The sequence below is a fragment of the Kwoniella bestiolae genome, chromosome 1 (assembly GCF_000512585.2).
Source record: "Kwoniella bestiolae CBS 10118 chromosome 1, complete sequence".
NCBI classification, from domain to species: domain Eukaryota; kingdom Fungi; phylum Basidiomycota; class Tremellomycetes; order Tremellales; family Cryptococcaceae; genus Kwoniella; species Kwoniella bestiolae.
The window spans coordinates 7,951,352-7,968,124 of NC_089241.1; the positions used below are offsets into that span (position 1 = coordinate 7,951,352).

The following is a 16,773-nucleotide window of genomic DNA, read 5'->3' on the forward strand; positions in this document are numbered from 1 at the left end:
TCCAAGATCTGGAGATTTCACGATAAACATTATTTTTATATGGATGACATGTGATGTGTATCTCATGTGCGGTGCTCCTCACTCAAAAAGGGTCCGTGCGCTGCGATCGGTGACATACCCAACACTCGTACTTAGTGTGGCCATAAAATTGTAGTATTCTCCCCTTCCTCCGATCTTATGAAGCTGCAGATGACTTATGTTCACGTATCTGACCATCTTACACTCACTGGCCCCTTGAACAATCTGCAAAGCTTCTGGTTGGACGATCTACCTACCTCACAGGTGGATGGAATACACCTCAGAGATCGTGAACCGACCAAGCGCCTGGCGAGGTTTTGAGGTCCATGCATCGAAGGTAGTGTGTTGCAACACAGTATCCGACTCTTGGTCTTCCCGTGCACAATTGTTGTCAACCGTACGACAATTTCTGACAATCTCAGACTCCGAGTGTCAAAGTCCGATGACGATGACAACCTTTGGAAGAAGCAGCAGCCGGGATTTTGCACCACTGGATGTTTCCTTCATCCTTTGAGTGAGTTTGATAGTTCCATTAAAGGTCCGCAATACCAGTACTTCTGTTGCGCATCAGCAAGACCTTCCGGATGATACACTGTGTCTGGATAGATAATGCACCCCATCAGGCGATTGTCCAACGCTCATTTGCGAGATCAAATGCGAAAGATTACATACAGCATAACAATATGGTTGAAGCTTCGGAGAATACTACCAACACCACTGAAGGCCAAGGTCAAAATCAAGATCAAACGTACAGCCTTGAAGAATTGTTCCAGTGGTCTGACTTTTGTATAGGTGATTTAGAGAGTCAGGCAATATCAGAGCACGGTACAACCAAAGCCGATTTATCAAGTGGTACGAACAATGTCGATTCGAAGAGCGCGAAGCCAGACCGAGGCATCTTCGCCATAGACTTATCAATGGACCTGGCCCTGGTGAGTCATTCGAAATCATGAGTGTCTAGGAGGGGGGGGGGGGGGGGGGAAGACATATGACGTCTGATCATCTTCCGATCAAGCAGTCTCTGAGGGTCGATACGATCAACTCAGTCTTCATTCAAAGCTGTACGATACCCCAAAGACTTGGGACCCTTTTTTGGTCTGCGAGTACCTGCTCACAATGAAGAGAGATGCGCTACAATCATATTATGATCTCTGTAAATCTACGGGACAAACGGTGAGTCGACAATCGGTTGCGGTCATCATAAGCTTAGGGAGAGTCTTAGCAAGTCGATAAGGACGTTTTGACCATCATCACAAAGATTCCGAGATCAACTGGTAAGGGCCAAGTCTCGCAAACAGTACAAGTCAATGTCGAGGCTCAAGGCAAACTTTGTAATTGGTCTCACGTGTGCCTAGATGAACCCAGCGTACATGCCGTGCAACAACGATGCGTAGGGCTGAGAAAGGATACCACTACGATCATGAGGGCTTACAACGAGCTGGCACACTCCACATCTACATTGCCGAGTTCCCACACCCATTTTGCCTAAATCGGTATGATACTTTGAAGAGAGGATTTGATACTTTCAGGAATGTCCACACAGTTTGCTGTTCATAGAAGTATCTACAGGTGGATGATCAGAATGAGACACGTAGTATCCTTGTAATTTGATGAAAACCATCATGATGCTTGTTATAGGTTGTGAACACAGGACTAGCACTTCGCCAGAAGGTAAATTACAAGCCATGTCTTGGGAGACTGAAACACAGAGCGGAAGCTCTAAAGCGAGTCCTCGTATGATTGCCTCCAAACGACTAATCGGAAGACAAAATGTAGGGACTTTTTCTGAAGGGCGAAAGAGTGGCAAGAGAGATCAGGCTTTGTGGCTGCTTTCTAAGCGATGTATATCGTCTAATGTCAGCTGCAATGGGCCCGGGCATGGATTCACGGGTTAGCTTGTATGAGCGATGATGTGCGAACCCCTCACAAATCCTTTCTCCTGTGAGGTGACAAAGGTTATGAAACTTGTAAATCGCAGACCATTGTTTGAAATGGAAGGGCAACTTGCTTCGGTACCGCCTCGCTGAAATCTTTTGAGAAGTTTCGAAGCACCCCCTTACCTAGGAAGCAGAATACAAGCGGTCTTCATCGTATAAAAGCAGAAGATGAGTAGGACCGGTCACCCTCACCCCTCTTCCAGGAATATCACAAATAGGACAAATATACAACAGAAAACAAACCATCCAATTAGTTCATTCAACATGAGTGATAGCTCACGTATCGAGATGAGTGAAGAGAAGGGTACGAATGAGTCCGAACATTTCGAAGACCATTTTGTCTTCAATGAGGAGGAGTTCCTGAGTGGGAGGAATCCCCAGCTTTATTCGGTCGATATCGATAGTGTCGGTCATCAGTCCGACCAGACCCGAACTAGTTCTCAACCGGCTGCTGCTGCAAGTACGCAGACCAATACCGCAAGTGAGTTACCGGTACCTTGACCTCACCCACACTACCTGAGTCTTGTCGCGAAGAGAGATCGGTTTGCAATTGTCCCTTGACTGATCTTCTATGTCCAATGACAATCAGAACCTACCGTTCGGGATACATACACAGACCTGCTCGCCAAGAGAGAAAAAACTCTGGACTCATATGAATCTGAACGGAAATCTTTAGGTAGGACGGTAAGTCGTAAGACACTCTTCACACCGCTTTATGGAGAAGGATTCTGACACCTGCTCTTTGGAAAATCGCTGCTTTTTGAAAGAGAGATCTTCGGGTGACTAAAATCATTAGAAAGATAGAAAAAAAGAAGGACAAGCAATTAGGTAAGTCATTGCGCTCGTCGAGCATCGGGTAGCTTCAGTGCAGAGCTTGACCCCATCTCGCGATCCCAGGGGATGCTTTACCGAATTGCGCAGCTCAAAGAAGCGTTTCGCTTCGGCGAGATCTCCGCATTATTGAGGCAGCGGCAGCCAGTTTGAAGGAACGGGGTGGTCCAAGTTGTTGATAGGCTTGTGGTGACATGTACTGTTGTGTCACTCGTTCTGCAATTACTATGCCTACACCAGGAGTATGTATGATGAAAGTGGTGCTAGTCTGTTGTGGCGTGATGGGATGTCAAAGTTGAAACCTTTCTCTGATGACAAATGATTGGGTACAAATCCTTGCTAGCGCAGAATTGCTTCGAGTCGGTGAATCATTCAGAGACCATGATGCCATGAAAGGACCAATGCGACTCATACATGCTCGGAGTTATATTACTGATACGACGACACCCCCCAGAGCAGGGATACGTTTAGATCACCTGCAAATATGTATCCATTCTATCATCTGGTGTGCCCGCAGTGATGCACATTCCAGAGACAAGCATCCCATCTCAGCAAGTGTCAATCCCCTCACAGCCAGGATCTCACTAACACCACCAAAACTCATACCCACCCATCAGATGACGATATGGAAGACTGGTTTGACTTTGACGCATGGCAATTTGACAATGTGGGCGCCGGAGCCCACTTGAATCAGAGCGCCTTTGACCCAGATACTTCATTGGCTGCTTCACTGAGCCCAGATACGAGCACAATCCAATATGAAGGATTTCATATGGACCAGCCATTTGACAGATCCTCGAGTGAGTGATCCTGTACTTTGTTGGCGACGTTTGGATAGAATGATAATCAGCTTGTATAGAGGGCACAGACCTACCGGCTGCAGCGTCACAACCTTCTAATACTGATCGACGCAGGCCGGTCGATGTGACATATGAACGTCTCCTCAAGGACAGACAAAAAGCGTTGGAAAGAGATTTTGAGACAGTCGAATCTTTATACGCAGAGGTGAGTGCTTGTACAATCGGTCACCGAGCCTGTCTTCGTCTGTACACACAGTAGAAGTAAAGATAAGTCGACATATACAACAGCTGACTGACGCAAGCATATCTCGAAGGTGGATCCAATTATCAATGGTATTGTTGGACCTATGAATATCCCGACTAAAGGTTAGTATCGCAATCTGTAGCGTCATGCTGTTCCGCAAAATTTGGCAGAACAGAGTTGAAGCTGAGTAATCACACCTTTACTATGCGCAGGGCAAGGCACCGTGAATACTGTGATATTGCGAAATCGTCGCTTGAAGAATCAACTCCGCAAAATCAAGGAGGCACAGTCAAGGCTGTCGAGCGGTGCAAGTCAGGGTTCCTGTTATGGGTGGAGTGATCTATCATGAGCAAAACACGACAGTATCGCTTCCTCAATTATACTCCATACACTTCAATTGTCATACAGACGACATACAAACACGTTCCAAAAGCTGAAATTATTGTTTGCGATGGAAGAAGATCCGGATTTGTTTCACTTAGAAGAGAGACCCATTCTCATACTGCTTGCACAGTAAAACCAAATTGCATTCTCACACCATTTTATAATCACTTTACTTTGCTCTACTTATCCTCACAGCGGCCTGACATGGGCGAAAATCCCATTATAGTTCACCACCATTATCAGTATTAACCAACACATATCTATATCTCGGATCCCCCTTCTTGAACGAGGTCAACGCCCTGTTGATATCGTCCATATCAAACTTCTGAACCCAGGGTTTGATTTGTTTCTCTTTGACGAAGTTGAACATCTCTGCAATCACCGAGGGGGACCCGACAGCCGAAGCAGTGATGATCAGGTTGCCTATCGTTGTATGGATCGCATATCAGCCTCTTCCCTTCCCATGAGCAATCCAGTGGTTCAGAGTCAGTGATGGGAAACAAAAATAACGTACGTTCAATCAAGGGGAAGATGGAGGTCGTGATTGGATTGACGATAAGTCCGATGAAGCAGAACACCCCTTCTACGTTGAGTATAGGCAGGTAATCTTGAATAGGGAATGATTTAGGGTCTAATTACAACGAGTCAGTCCAAAATCTCACGATATCTTGAATTACCCGTTGTATGTGAAGAAAGACAACTCACTCGAAGTACAAATGACCATATCAAAGTATCTCCCATACTCCTTGAACGCCTTACCAATATCATCCCCAGTGGCAATGTACCTATCCGCCCCCAATTTCTCCGCATCCTCCTTCTTCGACCCACTCCTCGAAATGGCAGTCACCTCCGCTCCCATGGCTTTGGCAAATAAGACCCCCATATGACCCAACCCACCTACACCGATGATCCCCACTCTCTTACCTGGACCAACATTCCATCGTTTCAAGGGGGAATACATGGTCACTCCTCCGCACATGAGTGGGCCAGCTACTGAGAGGTCAACACCATCCGGAATGGGGATGGCGAATTTCGATGGACCTCGCCAGTATTTAGCGAATCCCCCTTGGGAGGGGGCACCGGTACCGTTACCTCGGCGAAACTTTGAGAAGAACGTTCGGGTCATATTGGCGCAGGCCTGTTCTTGTCCTAGTATTGCAATCAGCCAACAATCCGGATTAAGATTAAGAAAACAGGAGAAGGAGGAAAGAGATGAGAAGAGAAGAGCACATACCTCTAAGACAAGCGTCACACTCCCTGCATGAATCAGATTCGTATCCTATCCCAACATGTTGCCCGACTTTAAGGTTGTTCTCTACTTTACTTCCTACCTTTACGACTTGACCGATGATCTCATGACCGCAGATGGAATTGGGAGGGGCAGGTCCCTCGAGTCCTTCCAGGGCCATTATGTCTGTACCGCATACACCGCAGTAGAGGACTTTGACTGTGTTTGACGGACGATTAACACAGCACATCACTTCGAAATATATAGCCCCCGCTCTCGCACTCACCCCCCACTCACCCACTCCTCTACTGCATTGTGGTAGACTTACCTTCCACATCATCTTCGTCCCATGGTTTGACCTCGAACTCCTTCTCTACCAATTGATCTTTCGCCAGATCTACAGCTCCCGAACCGGTCCATCCCTTGTAAACGGGTTTATCGTGAGTATGATTATGGGCAGAAGTCATTTCGCAAGTTGAGCTTGTATGTCAATCCAAGGATAAAGGGTCAGGTTCGGGTAGATGAGAAATTTGGAGGTGAGAAAACGATATCCAGTTTCAGTAGCATTCCAAACCCCTATTTATACATGAACCGCAAACCCATCATCCAGTGGAGGTTGGCCTACGTTCTTTGTTTCTCGTATATGACGATACATCAATGCCGACGAAAGCTTAGCAACCTTGTCTCATCTCAGATCCCATAGGAAGAAGTAGGTTATCGCGACAAAGTGGAGGATGGTGCCACCCTGTCCGCGCGGATAAGGTACGTAACCATAACTGCCATTATTCATACCAATACCATCGGAACCTTTACTAAGCTGCTTGTACAGTGTGGAGGTACACGTAACGATGTTTATGTTCATGTTTGACTTAGATGGACGGCGCACCAACCCTCAGACCATCTACTTTCCCAACGTAGAAGGCGATCCTCCCGCCCACTTTCTCTTCGGCGCCAGTCCCAGCTTTGGGTTTGGGGTAGAACCTGTGTGCAATTGATATGTCAGCGTGAGAAGACTGGTGTTCCGTTCTCGGTCCCGGTTCCGTTCTCTTCTCTTCCCTCCCTTGTTGCATTGCTTGTATAGTGGTATTGGATCCATCCCATGTAGTTGGGTTTGAGGGTGACAAGCTCAACTAAACTCACCAAGCAATATCCTTGATAACCTCCCCATCATCCGTCTTATAATCAAAGTAACTAGCTTCGCCTACACACATCACATCGTGGATACTCAACATCGTCAGCAACGACCCCCACCGTGAGAATACCCTTATAGATTCATAGAAGTAGACACAAACACACCTTTCCAAGGACATGTCGTATGAGTATCACTCTCCTCGTACCTCTCTCTATTGATTAGAGCGGACTCTTTGAAATACCAACTACGTTCATCGCATCGTCAGCATCAGCTACAGGCAAAATCATCATCGTCTTCGTCTTCGCATGTACTGAGCGTGGGAGAACGAAAGGTGATACTACTCACTTGCCCTCTACATGGTGCAGATCGGATGTCATAGCTTTAGCTAACATCTTATCTTTGAGGAATACCGCGGTCTGTTGATCTGCTGACATTGTGAGAATGGGTGGGTGGGTGGTTGTTATTTTAGTCCGGTTGATTGTTGTATATAAGAAGGAGAACGAATAAATATCGAAGATCAAGCTATGGGTTTGTTCAGCTATAACGAACGAGTCAGTCAGTATGATCATATACATGCATGTGCACTCGTCATCATGACCTACACATACACATTCCTCATTCCCATTCCCATCGTACTGCCATCGTGATCACCTGATCACCGATCATCTGCTGATACACCCACTACCGATAAGACGTCATACTACCGCACTAATCATTGATGTGGAGGCAAGCTCACATAGCACATGGAGTGAAACAATGCTCGTATACACAGACAGATTACATGCATTCATATCTATCAATCCTTCTCTTTGTCTTTTCATTCTTCCTACGATCTCCCTCATCTTGAGGAAAAACGATATAATACCCAAAATAACGGAAACGAAGAGACGAAAAAACGAAACAAAGAGATAATTCTCTCTACTACGGCTAGCACATAGATACCTCGAACATCCTAGTAATGCAGATGCTAGAGGTAAGGTAAGAATGACGAAAAAGCGAAACAGAAAATCCCAAAATTCTACAAATGTCCATTGGTCCATTGCTTGACCACTCTCCTTGGGAGTTTCTCTCTTCTTCTCGTTCGTCATCGTAAGATTCGTTATATTTTGTGCCGTGCCATGCCAGAGAAAAGCGACCGATTGATGAATGCCTTGTAGGGTATAATGTTTGATGCCTCGATACCGTCTAATTGATACAAGCTTTGTGATTGTGCGTTCTAATGTTGTCTCCGTCTATTGTGTGTTGCTAAGGGTATTCGATGTATGAAGGTGTATATTGATCTAATATCGATGGCGCAGGTGAAAACGTCCATATTTTCTAATATCTAATGATTGAATTGCGTCCAGCGCACTTAATCTGAAAGTGCGATTGATGCAATGGGGAAAAGCGGACGTCGGAAAGAGAGAGACTAATGAGAACGCGGTTTTGTTGAGCTCGTGGAAGACGGTAGTAAGGCGCATTGTGTGGTAATCTAAATTGAGGAAGATGGGACCGAATTGAGTTGAAAGGGTGGAAGAAAACAATATTATTGAGATTTGAACAGAGTGAATGGGCGACAGAGCGATCGATAATCCACAGGTGTCGAGGTTGATAGGCGAAATAGAGATGAAACGGAACGAGAAACAGGGTATATGGGTTGAACCTCGCTGTGCGAGTCGAGGTTCATTGCCGATGCGAGTCAGTATTTACCACCAACTGGCACCGCCAGAGGCAGCAGGAGGGGGGAAACCACCACCACCACCACCGCCGTAACCGCCGTAGCCACCTCCATAGCCACCACCACCGTAGCTGTTACCACCGCCTCGGGAGGCACCACCACCGAATCCACCGCCACCTTGTCTGACATCTCGTCCGCCCATTCGTCCTCCACCACCACCACCTCGTCCTCGACCACCTCGTCCTCCATATCCACCGAAGGATCGTTCAGAGCTGACATCAATGAGCCATTGAGGAACGACTTGGTTGGCTTCCTTGAGGAGATCGATCAATTCTCGGGAGATGTTCAAGTTCTGTCTGTTGAAGAAGGCAGTGGAAGTACCGGTGTTACCTGCTCGACCAGTTCGACCGATTCGGTGGGTGTACTCGGCAACATCGGTAGGAAGGTCGTAGAGGATGACGTGGGTGACGTTGGGGATATCCAAACCTCGAGCAGCAACAGCAGTAGCAACGAGGATAGGTGCTTTACCAGTTCTGAAAGCGTGGAGAGCGTATTCTCGTTCTCGTTGAGTTCGGTCACCGTGAATGGATGTGGCGTTGTGTCGTTGCATTTGGAGGAAATCACACAAGGAATCGGCCATTCGCTTGGTCTCGACGAAGACCAAGATCAAACCGCCAGATTGCTCAGCAAGCAATAAGTCGAGAAGTAATGATCGCTTGTCGGCATCATCGACGTATTCGATTCGTTGTGTGATGTTCTCGGAGGTGGAACCGACTCGACCAACGGAAAGGAAGATGTAATCTTTGAGGAAAGATCGAGCGAGCATTTGAATCTCCTTGGGGAAAGTAGCGGAGAACATGAGAGTTTGTCTGTCCATGACTCCGGGCATATCTTCACCTTCGACGATCTGTCTGATTTGAGGTTCGAAACCCATATCGAGCATTCGATCGGCTTCATCAAGGACGAGGTACTTGACGTTGGCAAGAGAGATTTTACCTCTCTCAATCAAGTCGACAAGTCGACCAGGGGTAGCAGAGAGAAGATCACATCCTCGGTCGAGAGCTCGGATTTGTTGACCAATATCGGCACCACCGTATACGACGGCAGGTCGAGCCCAAGATCTGTAAGCGAATTTTCTGGCTTCATCGTGGATTTGGGAGACCAACTCTCGGGTAGGGGCGAGTACAAGAGCGGTGGGGTAAGCCTTTCTTCGGTTGTTGTATCCACCTCCGTAGCTGTTGTCGGCAGGGGGAGCGATAGGACCGTAGGTGAACATGGCTGAGAGGATAGGGAAGAGGAAACCACCAGTCTTTCCGGAACCGGTTTGAGCACAGGCCATCAAATCTCGACCACCAGCAACGATGGGGAGTGAGTATTTCTGGACGGGAGTAGGGGTGGTGTATCGAGCGAATTGAATGTTCTCGAGAAGGACAGGGTCGATAGGTGGGTTGGTAAATTCGGTAACGGGTTCGGGGACACCAGTACCGGTAGCTTCAACGGGGATGTCGGCGTATTTGTCGAAGTTGATACCAGTGGACTAGACGAGTATAGTGTGTCAGCTGTCGTCTAACGCTCGGCAGCGTAAAGGAGACGAGGTAACTTACTTGATGAACACCATCACCAACTTCACCGAACAATTCCTTCTCTAATCTAGGGTTTCTAGCACCGGTGATATGTTCACCGTTCTTCCAACTTCCGAATCCGGGAGCACCACCACCGAAAGATCTAGGTTCGGCAGGACCTCTTCTAGGTGCGCCCCAACCACCGTCGTCGGCTCTGGGCCCACCTGAAGGAGGGAAAGCACCACCTCGAGCAGCGGGGGGAGCATAAGATCCTCGCGATTGAGGAGGGGTAGTGGCTGGAGTGGGAAGTCCAGTGGGGGATTGGTGATAGCCCGGACCAGCGGGAGCAGGAGCGTTGTTGAATTGAGGTCCTGGGCCAGGAGGTCCTCGTTGTCTCATGTGAGGGGGAACGTAAGCGGGTCGTTCGGGGTTAAGCTTCATACCGCCTGTAATGAAAGGAAGGAAAGAAAGATTGGTCAGCGGCGAATTTTGAGATGCGTGATACGCGGGTTGAGCTGGGTAAGTGATGTGAAACCTACTGTTGAATTTGGCCTCGAGGCCTTGTAAACCATTAACAGGACCAGTTGTCATATTGATGATATTATTCTTCTTGGATTGATAAGAGGATAGAAGTGATGTGTTTTTTGATTGAAATTCCGTGAATTCCTTGACTGATTGATTGCTTTTGTCTCTCCTAAATCTCGCTATGAATGGAGAATGTAAGAAAGAACGACTGATATCGGATAGAACGGGGGAAAGAGGGAATGTATCTATGAAGATGATGAATTGATGACTTCTCTATGAAGACTAAGGTGATTTTAAAGGAAAGAGGAAGAATTAACAAGAGGGGGAATTGGATTGAAAAAACTTTTTAACCTGCAGAGAGGTAGCAATTCGCCACCGCTCACCGCTCACCGCTCGCAAGAACAAAGGGACAAAAGAGGGAACCAGGCTGAGTACAACGTGGCAGATGATTGGCAAATATGGGATAAAATACAATAAACCTATATCTCAAATAATCATTGACGCGTCTTCTTGCTTGGCTTTTCGTGTGTCGCGTGGCAATTTCAAGTTGAATGCGTGAATGCGTTTCGGATTGACTTTTGACTTTTGAATGGTACAAGAACAACAACATACAACAACATACAACAATAGTATTCAACACTCATTATCATCATCATCATTATCACCATACCACTGAACCATTCAACGATATATAGCATAACAAGAATTGTACAAGATGGTAAGTGCTGTCAGCTGCATAATCCGTGATGGTCGTCTTTAGCTGATGAAACTCTCCACTCATAGTCAGGTAACAACGCAGGTCCGTGCTTTGATCTGAAAGACAGGAGTGAATGCTGATATGTCTTGACTTGTCTTCACTACCTCTGGTCATATCTGTGTCTCGATCTGAACATAAACGACAAACATTCCTTCACCTCTCATGCGATACATCCTCAACACAAACCAAACAGAATACAGAGAAGCCTTCGCCCTCTTCGACAAAAGAGGTACAGGCCAAGTACCCAGAGAATCATTAGGCGAATTATTAAGATCATTAGGACAGAACCCTACTCAAGCAGAGGTACAAGGGTTGGAACAAGGGTTGAATGGGAGTAGTTTTGGATATGAAGAGTTTTTGAATGTCTTGAATAGACCGGATGGGTGGAAGCCTGCGGGGACTGCTGGTGAGTCTATTTTATAGTGGCAGCTTGGGGAGGGATGGGGGCAAAATATATATGGAAGCTCGGGGTGGGCTGGGGGACGGTTATGACTTTAAGTCCGGTAGCTTGGGGTGGGATGGGGGCGAAGATATTCACGGAAGCTAGGGGTGGGATGGGGGAACACAACTCAATTATCGATTCTTATTCCGTTTTTCATCTCTGTTTACTATTTCTGATCTCCATCTTTCCCTCCCTTATATATCCTCACTATGCCCCCCAACATACTCTCCCTATGAGTTCACGCTGACGATGTCCCACCACAGACGAATTCATCAAGGGATTCCAAGTCTTCGATAAATCAGGCAACGGATTCATCGGCGCAGGGGAATTACGATATGTCCTGACCCAGCTCGGAGAGAAGATGTCGGATGAGGAGGTTGATGAGTTGTTGAAAGGGTTCCCTGTGCAGTGAGTGTTACTCTGCCGAATACGACGGGGGGTCTGAAAGGTGCAAGATGCTATCTGGTTAGTCACGAAGGACTAGCTGACATCGCCTAATTAACAGAGACGGTCAGATCAACTATCACTCGTTCGTACGATCGATCCTCGCTCAATAGGCGGGTTGGGGCGGTTCAACCCAATCACCGAATCTCGATCGGACATGGATGGAGGGGTCGTGGAGCGTTTTGTTCTGTTTTGGTCTTGATTATAACGTTCATATATATATACTATTAACGATTTCTTCTTTTATCTGAGTGATTTATGAATATCCGTGATTTTTTCTAAACCATTACGTCTGCTGAAATTGTGCTATGGGACGAGCAAGAATACTTTCTTGCATTTCAGACCACTTCACACTACTTTTCGACCAACGACTAGCATCTTATAGATTAATGACCTTCGTCCATTTACCAAGTCCAAGGGTCCAAGGAGATACGCGATCATCTTATCTACGATTGATACTGATCTCTCGACCTGATTCCATGTGATTTACAATGATGTTTTACATGGTTGTTATCCAACAGATAGATATCAGCATTGATGTATACACGAAAACAGAGTATAGTATGATATGAAGTATAAGTATGAAATATGAAATATAATTATCCAGTCCGACCCAATCCATCCAGCAAGATAACTCATCCCTATCCATCGACAAAATGATGTAGTATAATACACAGAGATTTTTTTGTTTTACAAAACATTGCACATCCACCCGCCCATCCCTTGTCCGTTGTTCTGGAAAGATATGAAAACCTACCCAAACTCAGCCATCAACCTCTCAAACTCATCCCCACCCATCCCCATCCCCTCTAATCCGGCATCGGTAAAGTTGAAGTCGGACATGTCAATCTCGCCAAACTCGCCTCCTCCAGCACTAACATCGAGGTTGAACTCCTGGTTTTGGTTTTGAGTCTGTGCTTGGTTGGTTGGGTCGGGGAGGGAGAAATCGGGTTGGAAGAATGATTGGTCTACGGGGGGTTGTAAGGACTGTTCGGGGAGAGTATTGGATTGAGGTTGTGAGGTAAGGGGCGGAGGTGCTGCTTCCTGTTGTTGTTGTTGTGATTCTTGTTGTTGTTGATTGGACTCCGGTTGATCTGATTGTACTTGCGTCTGCCTCTGCGTCTGCGTCTGCTTCGGCGGAGGAGCAGGAGCAGGTACGGTATTTTCTGTTGTAGGCTGAGCTTCAGGCTGAGGTTGAGGATCGGGTGGTATAGACGGCTGAGAGATTTGGTGATTGATTTGCTCATTATTAGGTACCGCCAGATCAGTCTGATGATCCGACGTTTGGTCTTGCGGTTGCAGTTGTGATTGTGATTGCGCTTGATCTCCCTGCAAATTCTGCTTGATATCGACAGTAGGTTGTTCGGACGTGGTATTGGAGGTATCACCCAACAGTCCTTCCAGACCTTCAATATTCATGTTCATACCCCCATTCTCGCCACCCTCTGTCATCTGGGGAATCGACGGCTGGTCGTTCGCGAACAGTCCCGCCAAAGCTGAGAAATCCGCTTCTCCGTCTAACCCGCCGGCACCAGTATTAAGAGCTTGGGCGAAATCAAGTTCCATTGTCTGTGCTGGCTGTTGCTGTGATGGTGCAATGGCAGTGTCTAAACCCAACGAAGCGAATATTTCGTTATTGGTATTGCTCTGTTGATCATTGGTCGGTATACCGGAGTTATCGAACGAAGCTGCACTTCCATCTCCATTGATCAGGGCGGTAAGTTCGTCTAACCCCAGGGTTGAGTAATCTATATTACCTGCATCTAATGGTTGAATCTCGGTCTCGGTGGGAATTTGTGGTGGTTGAGGTTGAGGTTGTTGGACTGGAGGGGGAGGTTGGACCAATCCTGTTTGGGTGATGGGTATTTCAGCAGGTTGTGCTTGTAATTGTGGTTGTTCGATTTCCTTCTTGATCTCACTTGGACCCGATATAACATTCGTATCAGGTTGAGCTGACGGTTCAGGCTGTTCTTCCACTTTGGGTATTGGTATATCTTCAACAACCGATTTATCAGGTATGACCTTGGCCGCACTTGTATCCTCTTTATCTGGTACCACACTAGTTGAGATGGGTACATATTCGCCAATGATAGATAAGTTGATTGGGGTTGGCAGTTCCAACGTGTTGGGTGGAAGAGGGTTGGAGGCGAGTCTGGTTATCGCTTCGAGGGTTGATGAGGGTTTAGATGTAGTTGAGAGTGGGCTTTTGATGGGTTGATCGCCTGATTGAGCCTGCAAGACGGAATAATAAGCATACAGTGGACAGATATTGAATGCCTTTTGCGGGTTGAACCCACCATGATCCACTCGGTATGTCGCCTGAGGCCCTCGTACGTCCTCCATGTGGTTTCCAAACGATCCATCATGTGTTTTGGGACTTTCTGCTGAGTTTGGCCTCTATTATGGTAAAATATTTATATATCAGTCTGGGTTGAACATATATGTGATGTCGGAAGCACTTACAATCGTTTGCAAAAAGACTGATGTTGAAATACCAAAGCAGATTGAATCAAGACTTCCTACAAATCATTCATGATCAGTCCAAACCATGTATTTGTATACTAGCTCGACATATGTCAAGCAGATGTACGATTGTGGGCAATATGAAGAATAGCATGTCCTACTAACCTTGTAAAGCTTTTCCATCCTATTCATCTGTTCCGTCACCCACTCTTTGTGATTTCCATCCACCTGCATTGTCATTGTATCACCCTGACCATCGATATTCTTCGATCGCTTTACATCTCGTTCATCTGCCTTGTCTGTGGGTCTCGGTCGTTTGCGTCCATCGGGTGAGGGGGACATGTTGGGTTGATGATTATTTTGACTAGACTACACTCTCAATTACGGTGAAACGTCTTCTCAGGATGATTTGACCTTGATTTGATTGCCTTGAACCCTTTGTTGCTTGTTGTGCTCGGGCTATATGTACAGGTCAAGAGGGAGCATCGTTGTAGAGTGTGATTATGATGAGCCAAGTGATATTCAAATATGCGTTGTTCAAATCAGAATCTCTGAATAAGATTATTCAGAGATTAGATAGCAGCATAGTAGCATAGTAGCAGCAAGTTACCCGGACCGGAAGGGAAGATGATGGGGTGTTTGTGGCACTTAGAGTCAACTCAACATTCATACTCATATACTCTGATAATCTGCCAGGCTGAGCAAGCATAGTCTCATAGACATGGCCCCCCTCTAGCATACAGCGATGCTGCACTGCGCATGCTAATGTTCATATATGTCCTTCAACCTGACCATCGCATGTACAAATGTGTTGTCAATTGAAAGGAAACGAAGACAGCTTTCTCAATCAAAGCCACGTCATGGTAATCCAACCACGGGATCAATTCCATTGATCATTGTTCGGGTTTAAGTGCGTGATAGAAGCGGATACCTCACCTCACAACTCGTTTGAGTTTCCCACCATACACCATACACCATACACCACCCACTCATCACTTGATCTCATTCCTGCTTCTTGACATTCCTCACTTTGACTCCTCCTATTATCGAACAATAATAACAACAATAAATCAACACACAATGTCCGTCCTCAGAACCACCTCTACTGCCAGACTCATCGCTCTCAGAGCTCCTGCCGTGAGTGATTCGCTTTCTCCGTCAGGACCAAGCTCCTATCATCGTATCCCTCCATGTCATTCTGCGCACATGACCCGTGACAATGCTCCCATCGTGTGATGTTCTCAACGCTGACAGTACAATCTCATCGTTCTCTCCTATTCACACACTCAACTTCTGCTCATCACTGTAATGCCCATTATCATATTCGCACCACATTCCAACCGAACAGCCCATGTTCGTTCGAAACTACTCTCCCGACACTCGAGCTGAGGGTGCTACCGCTTCTTCTACCTCTTTCAAGTGAGTCATTCGGTCTCATACTCATATCACCTGAGGTTCCCCTTTGTCTGTCCTGGATCTTCCTCACCTGATTCAACTCATCTTAATACTGCATCGAAACTGACCTACTCAATTCCCCATCTTCGCAGAGAACGAGAACAAGCTTCCGAATCCAAGTACATCAAGGAGCACGAAGCTCAAAAGCTCAAGGCTGCTAAGGAGAAGCTCGCCCACGCTCAAGCTGAAGTTGTGAGTTGTGCGACATATACTCCGTTTCCCTTTTCATATAATCGATGATCACCCGCATACATATGCAATCACCTTCCCATCGCCCGTATCCTGCCCTTTGCTCATGAATGATTTATTGTTTCTACAGGACAAACAACAAAAGATTGTTGATGGACAAAAGTAAGCTGAGCTAGGCATTGATGTCTTAGGCAATTAGGAACGGGAAGGGCTGTCGAACTGAAAATCGGATAAATAAATCCATGTAGTCCAGATGAATGCATTGAATAACTGAAGTTTGACTGTTGATTTCTCGTCGATGCATCCCAAGGTGTCCAAGATAAGCTGTGATACCTGCTATACTGTCCTATCGTGTGCATGATGCCTGATGTATGATAGCTGAGGATACATACTGGGCGTTAATGGTGATTGTCGATGGATGGATTACCCATTGAGGACTGAGGAGAGGAGAGGAGGATTAAGGGATTAAGCATATGCATACACGAAGCAACGGGAAAGTTTAAATTATGACGCACTTTACTCTTCATACAGTGCTGTGCTTGGCTTTCTTCTACATTACCTGCATTCTCAACATTACTCATTCAACATCACACCATAATCAACTGGTACTTCAGGTGTACACCTCACTGTTCAAACTAGCAAGAGGCAAGGTCATGCACATCCAGAATCACTGACTCGACGACTTGTACACGCTTCTTCGATCAA

At 46.4% G+C, this 16,773-nt stretch overlaps 8 protein-coding genes across 8 annotated transcripts; 4 read left to right on the top strand and 4 right to left on the bottom strand.

Annotated features, from left to right (window-relative positions):
* Nucleotides 1–701: 701 nt before the first annotated feature.
* I302_102977 (uncharacterized protein) lies at nucleotides 702–1,507 on the top strand (the record flags this gene model as incomplete). The annotated part of the gene is made up of 2 exons (XM_019188346.1): nucleotides 702–950; nucleotides 1,241–1,507. The coding sequence occupies 2 exons, from the start codon at nucleotides 702–704 to the stop codon at nucleotides 1,505–1,507; spliced, it is 516 nt and encodes a 171-aa protein (XP_019051224.1).
* A 712-nt stretch (nucleotides 1,508–2,219) lies between these two features.
* I302_102978 (uncharacterized protein) lies at nucleotides 2,220–2,687 on the top strand (the record flags this gene model as incomplete). Its single annotated transcript, XM_019188347.1, has 2 exons — nucleotides 2,220–2,436; nucleotides 2,545–2,687. The coding sequence occupies 2 exons, from the start codon at nucleotides 2,220–2,222 to the stop codon at nucleotides 2,685–2,687; spliced, it is 360 nt and encodes a 119-aa protein (XP_019051225.1).
* A 1,747-nt stretch (nucleotides 2,688–4,434) lies between these two features.
* I302_102979 (uncharacterized protein) lies at nucleotides 4,435–5,909 on the bottom strand (the record flags this gene model as incomplete). Its single annotated transcript, XM_019188348.1, has 5 exons — nucleotides 4,435–4,637; nucleotides 4,729–4,845; nucleotides 4,920–5,363; nucleotides 5,449–5,661; nucleotides 5,771–5,909. 5 exons carry the CDS (start codon nucleotides 5,907–5,909, stop codon nucleotides 4,435–4,437), a joined length of 1,116 nt encoding a protein of 371 aa, XP_019051226.1.
* Nucleotides 5,910–6,311: 402 nt separating this feature from the next.
* I302_102980 (uncharacterized protein) lies at nucleotides 6,312–7,008 on the bottom strand (the record flags this gene model as incomplete). The annotated part of the gene is made up of 4 exons (XM_019188349.1): nucleotides 6,312–6,423; nucleotides 6,583–6,643; nucleotides 6,739–6,818; nucleotides 6,920–7,008. 4 exons carry the CDS (start codon nucleotides 7,006–7,008, stop codon nucleotides 6,312–6,314), a joined length of 342 nt encoding a protein of 113 aa, XP_019051227.1.
* Nucleotides 7,009–8,259: 1,251 nt separating this feature from the next.
* Nucleotides 8,260–10,384, bottom strand: I302_102981 (ATP-dependent RNA helicase ded1; the record flags this gene model as incomplete). The annotated part of the gene is made up of 3 exons (XM_019188350.1): nucleotides 8,260–9,768; nucleotides 9,836–10,239; nucleotides 10,333–10,384. The coding sequence occupies 3 exons, from the start codon at nucleotides 10,382–10,384 to the stop codon at nucleotides 8,260–8,262; spliced, it is 1,965 nt and encodes a 654-aa protein (XP_019051228.1).
* A 649-nt stretch (nucleotides 10,385–11,033) lies between these two features.
* On the top strand, nucleotides 11,034–12,074 carry I302_102982 (uncharacterized protein; the record flags this gene model as incomplete). Its single annotated transcript, XM_019188351.2, has 5 exons — nucleotides 11,034–11,036; nucleotides 11,102–11,117; nucleotides 11,269–11,481; nucleotides 11,781–11,925; nucleotides 12,023–12,074. The coding sequence occupies 5 exons, from the start codon at nucleotides 11,034–11,036 to the stop codon at nucleotides 12,072–12,074; spliced, it is 429 nt and encodes a 142-aa protein (XP_019051229.2).
* Nucleotides 12,075–12,714: 640 nt separating this feature from the next.
* Nucleotides 12,715–14,766, bottom strand: I302_102983 (uncharacterized protein; the record flags this gene model as incomplete). Its single annotated transcript, XM_065869594.1, has 4 exons — nucleotides 12,715–14,193; nucleotides 14,259–14,358; nucleotides 14,425–14,480; nucleotides 14,590–14,766. 4 exons carry the CDS (start codon nucleotides 14,764–14,766, stop codon nucleotides 12,715–12,717), a joined length of 1,812 nt encoding a protein of 603 aa, XP_065725666.1.
* Nucleotides 14,767–15,504: 738 nt separating this feature from the next.
* Nucleotides 15,505–16,234, top strand: I302_102984 (uncharacterized protein; the record flags this gene model as incomplete). Its single annotated transcript, XM_019188353.1, has 4 exons — nucleotides 15,505–15,561; nucleotides 15,773–15,843; nucleotides 15,972–16,071; nucleotides 16,199–16,234. The coding sequence occupies 4 exons, from the start codon at nucleotides 15,505–15,507 to the stop codon at nucleotides 16,232–16,234; spliced, it is 264 nt and encodes an 87-aa protein (XP_019051231.1).
* Nucleotides 16,235–16,773: the final 539 nt, after the last annotated feature.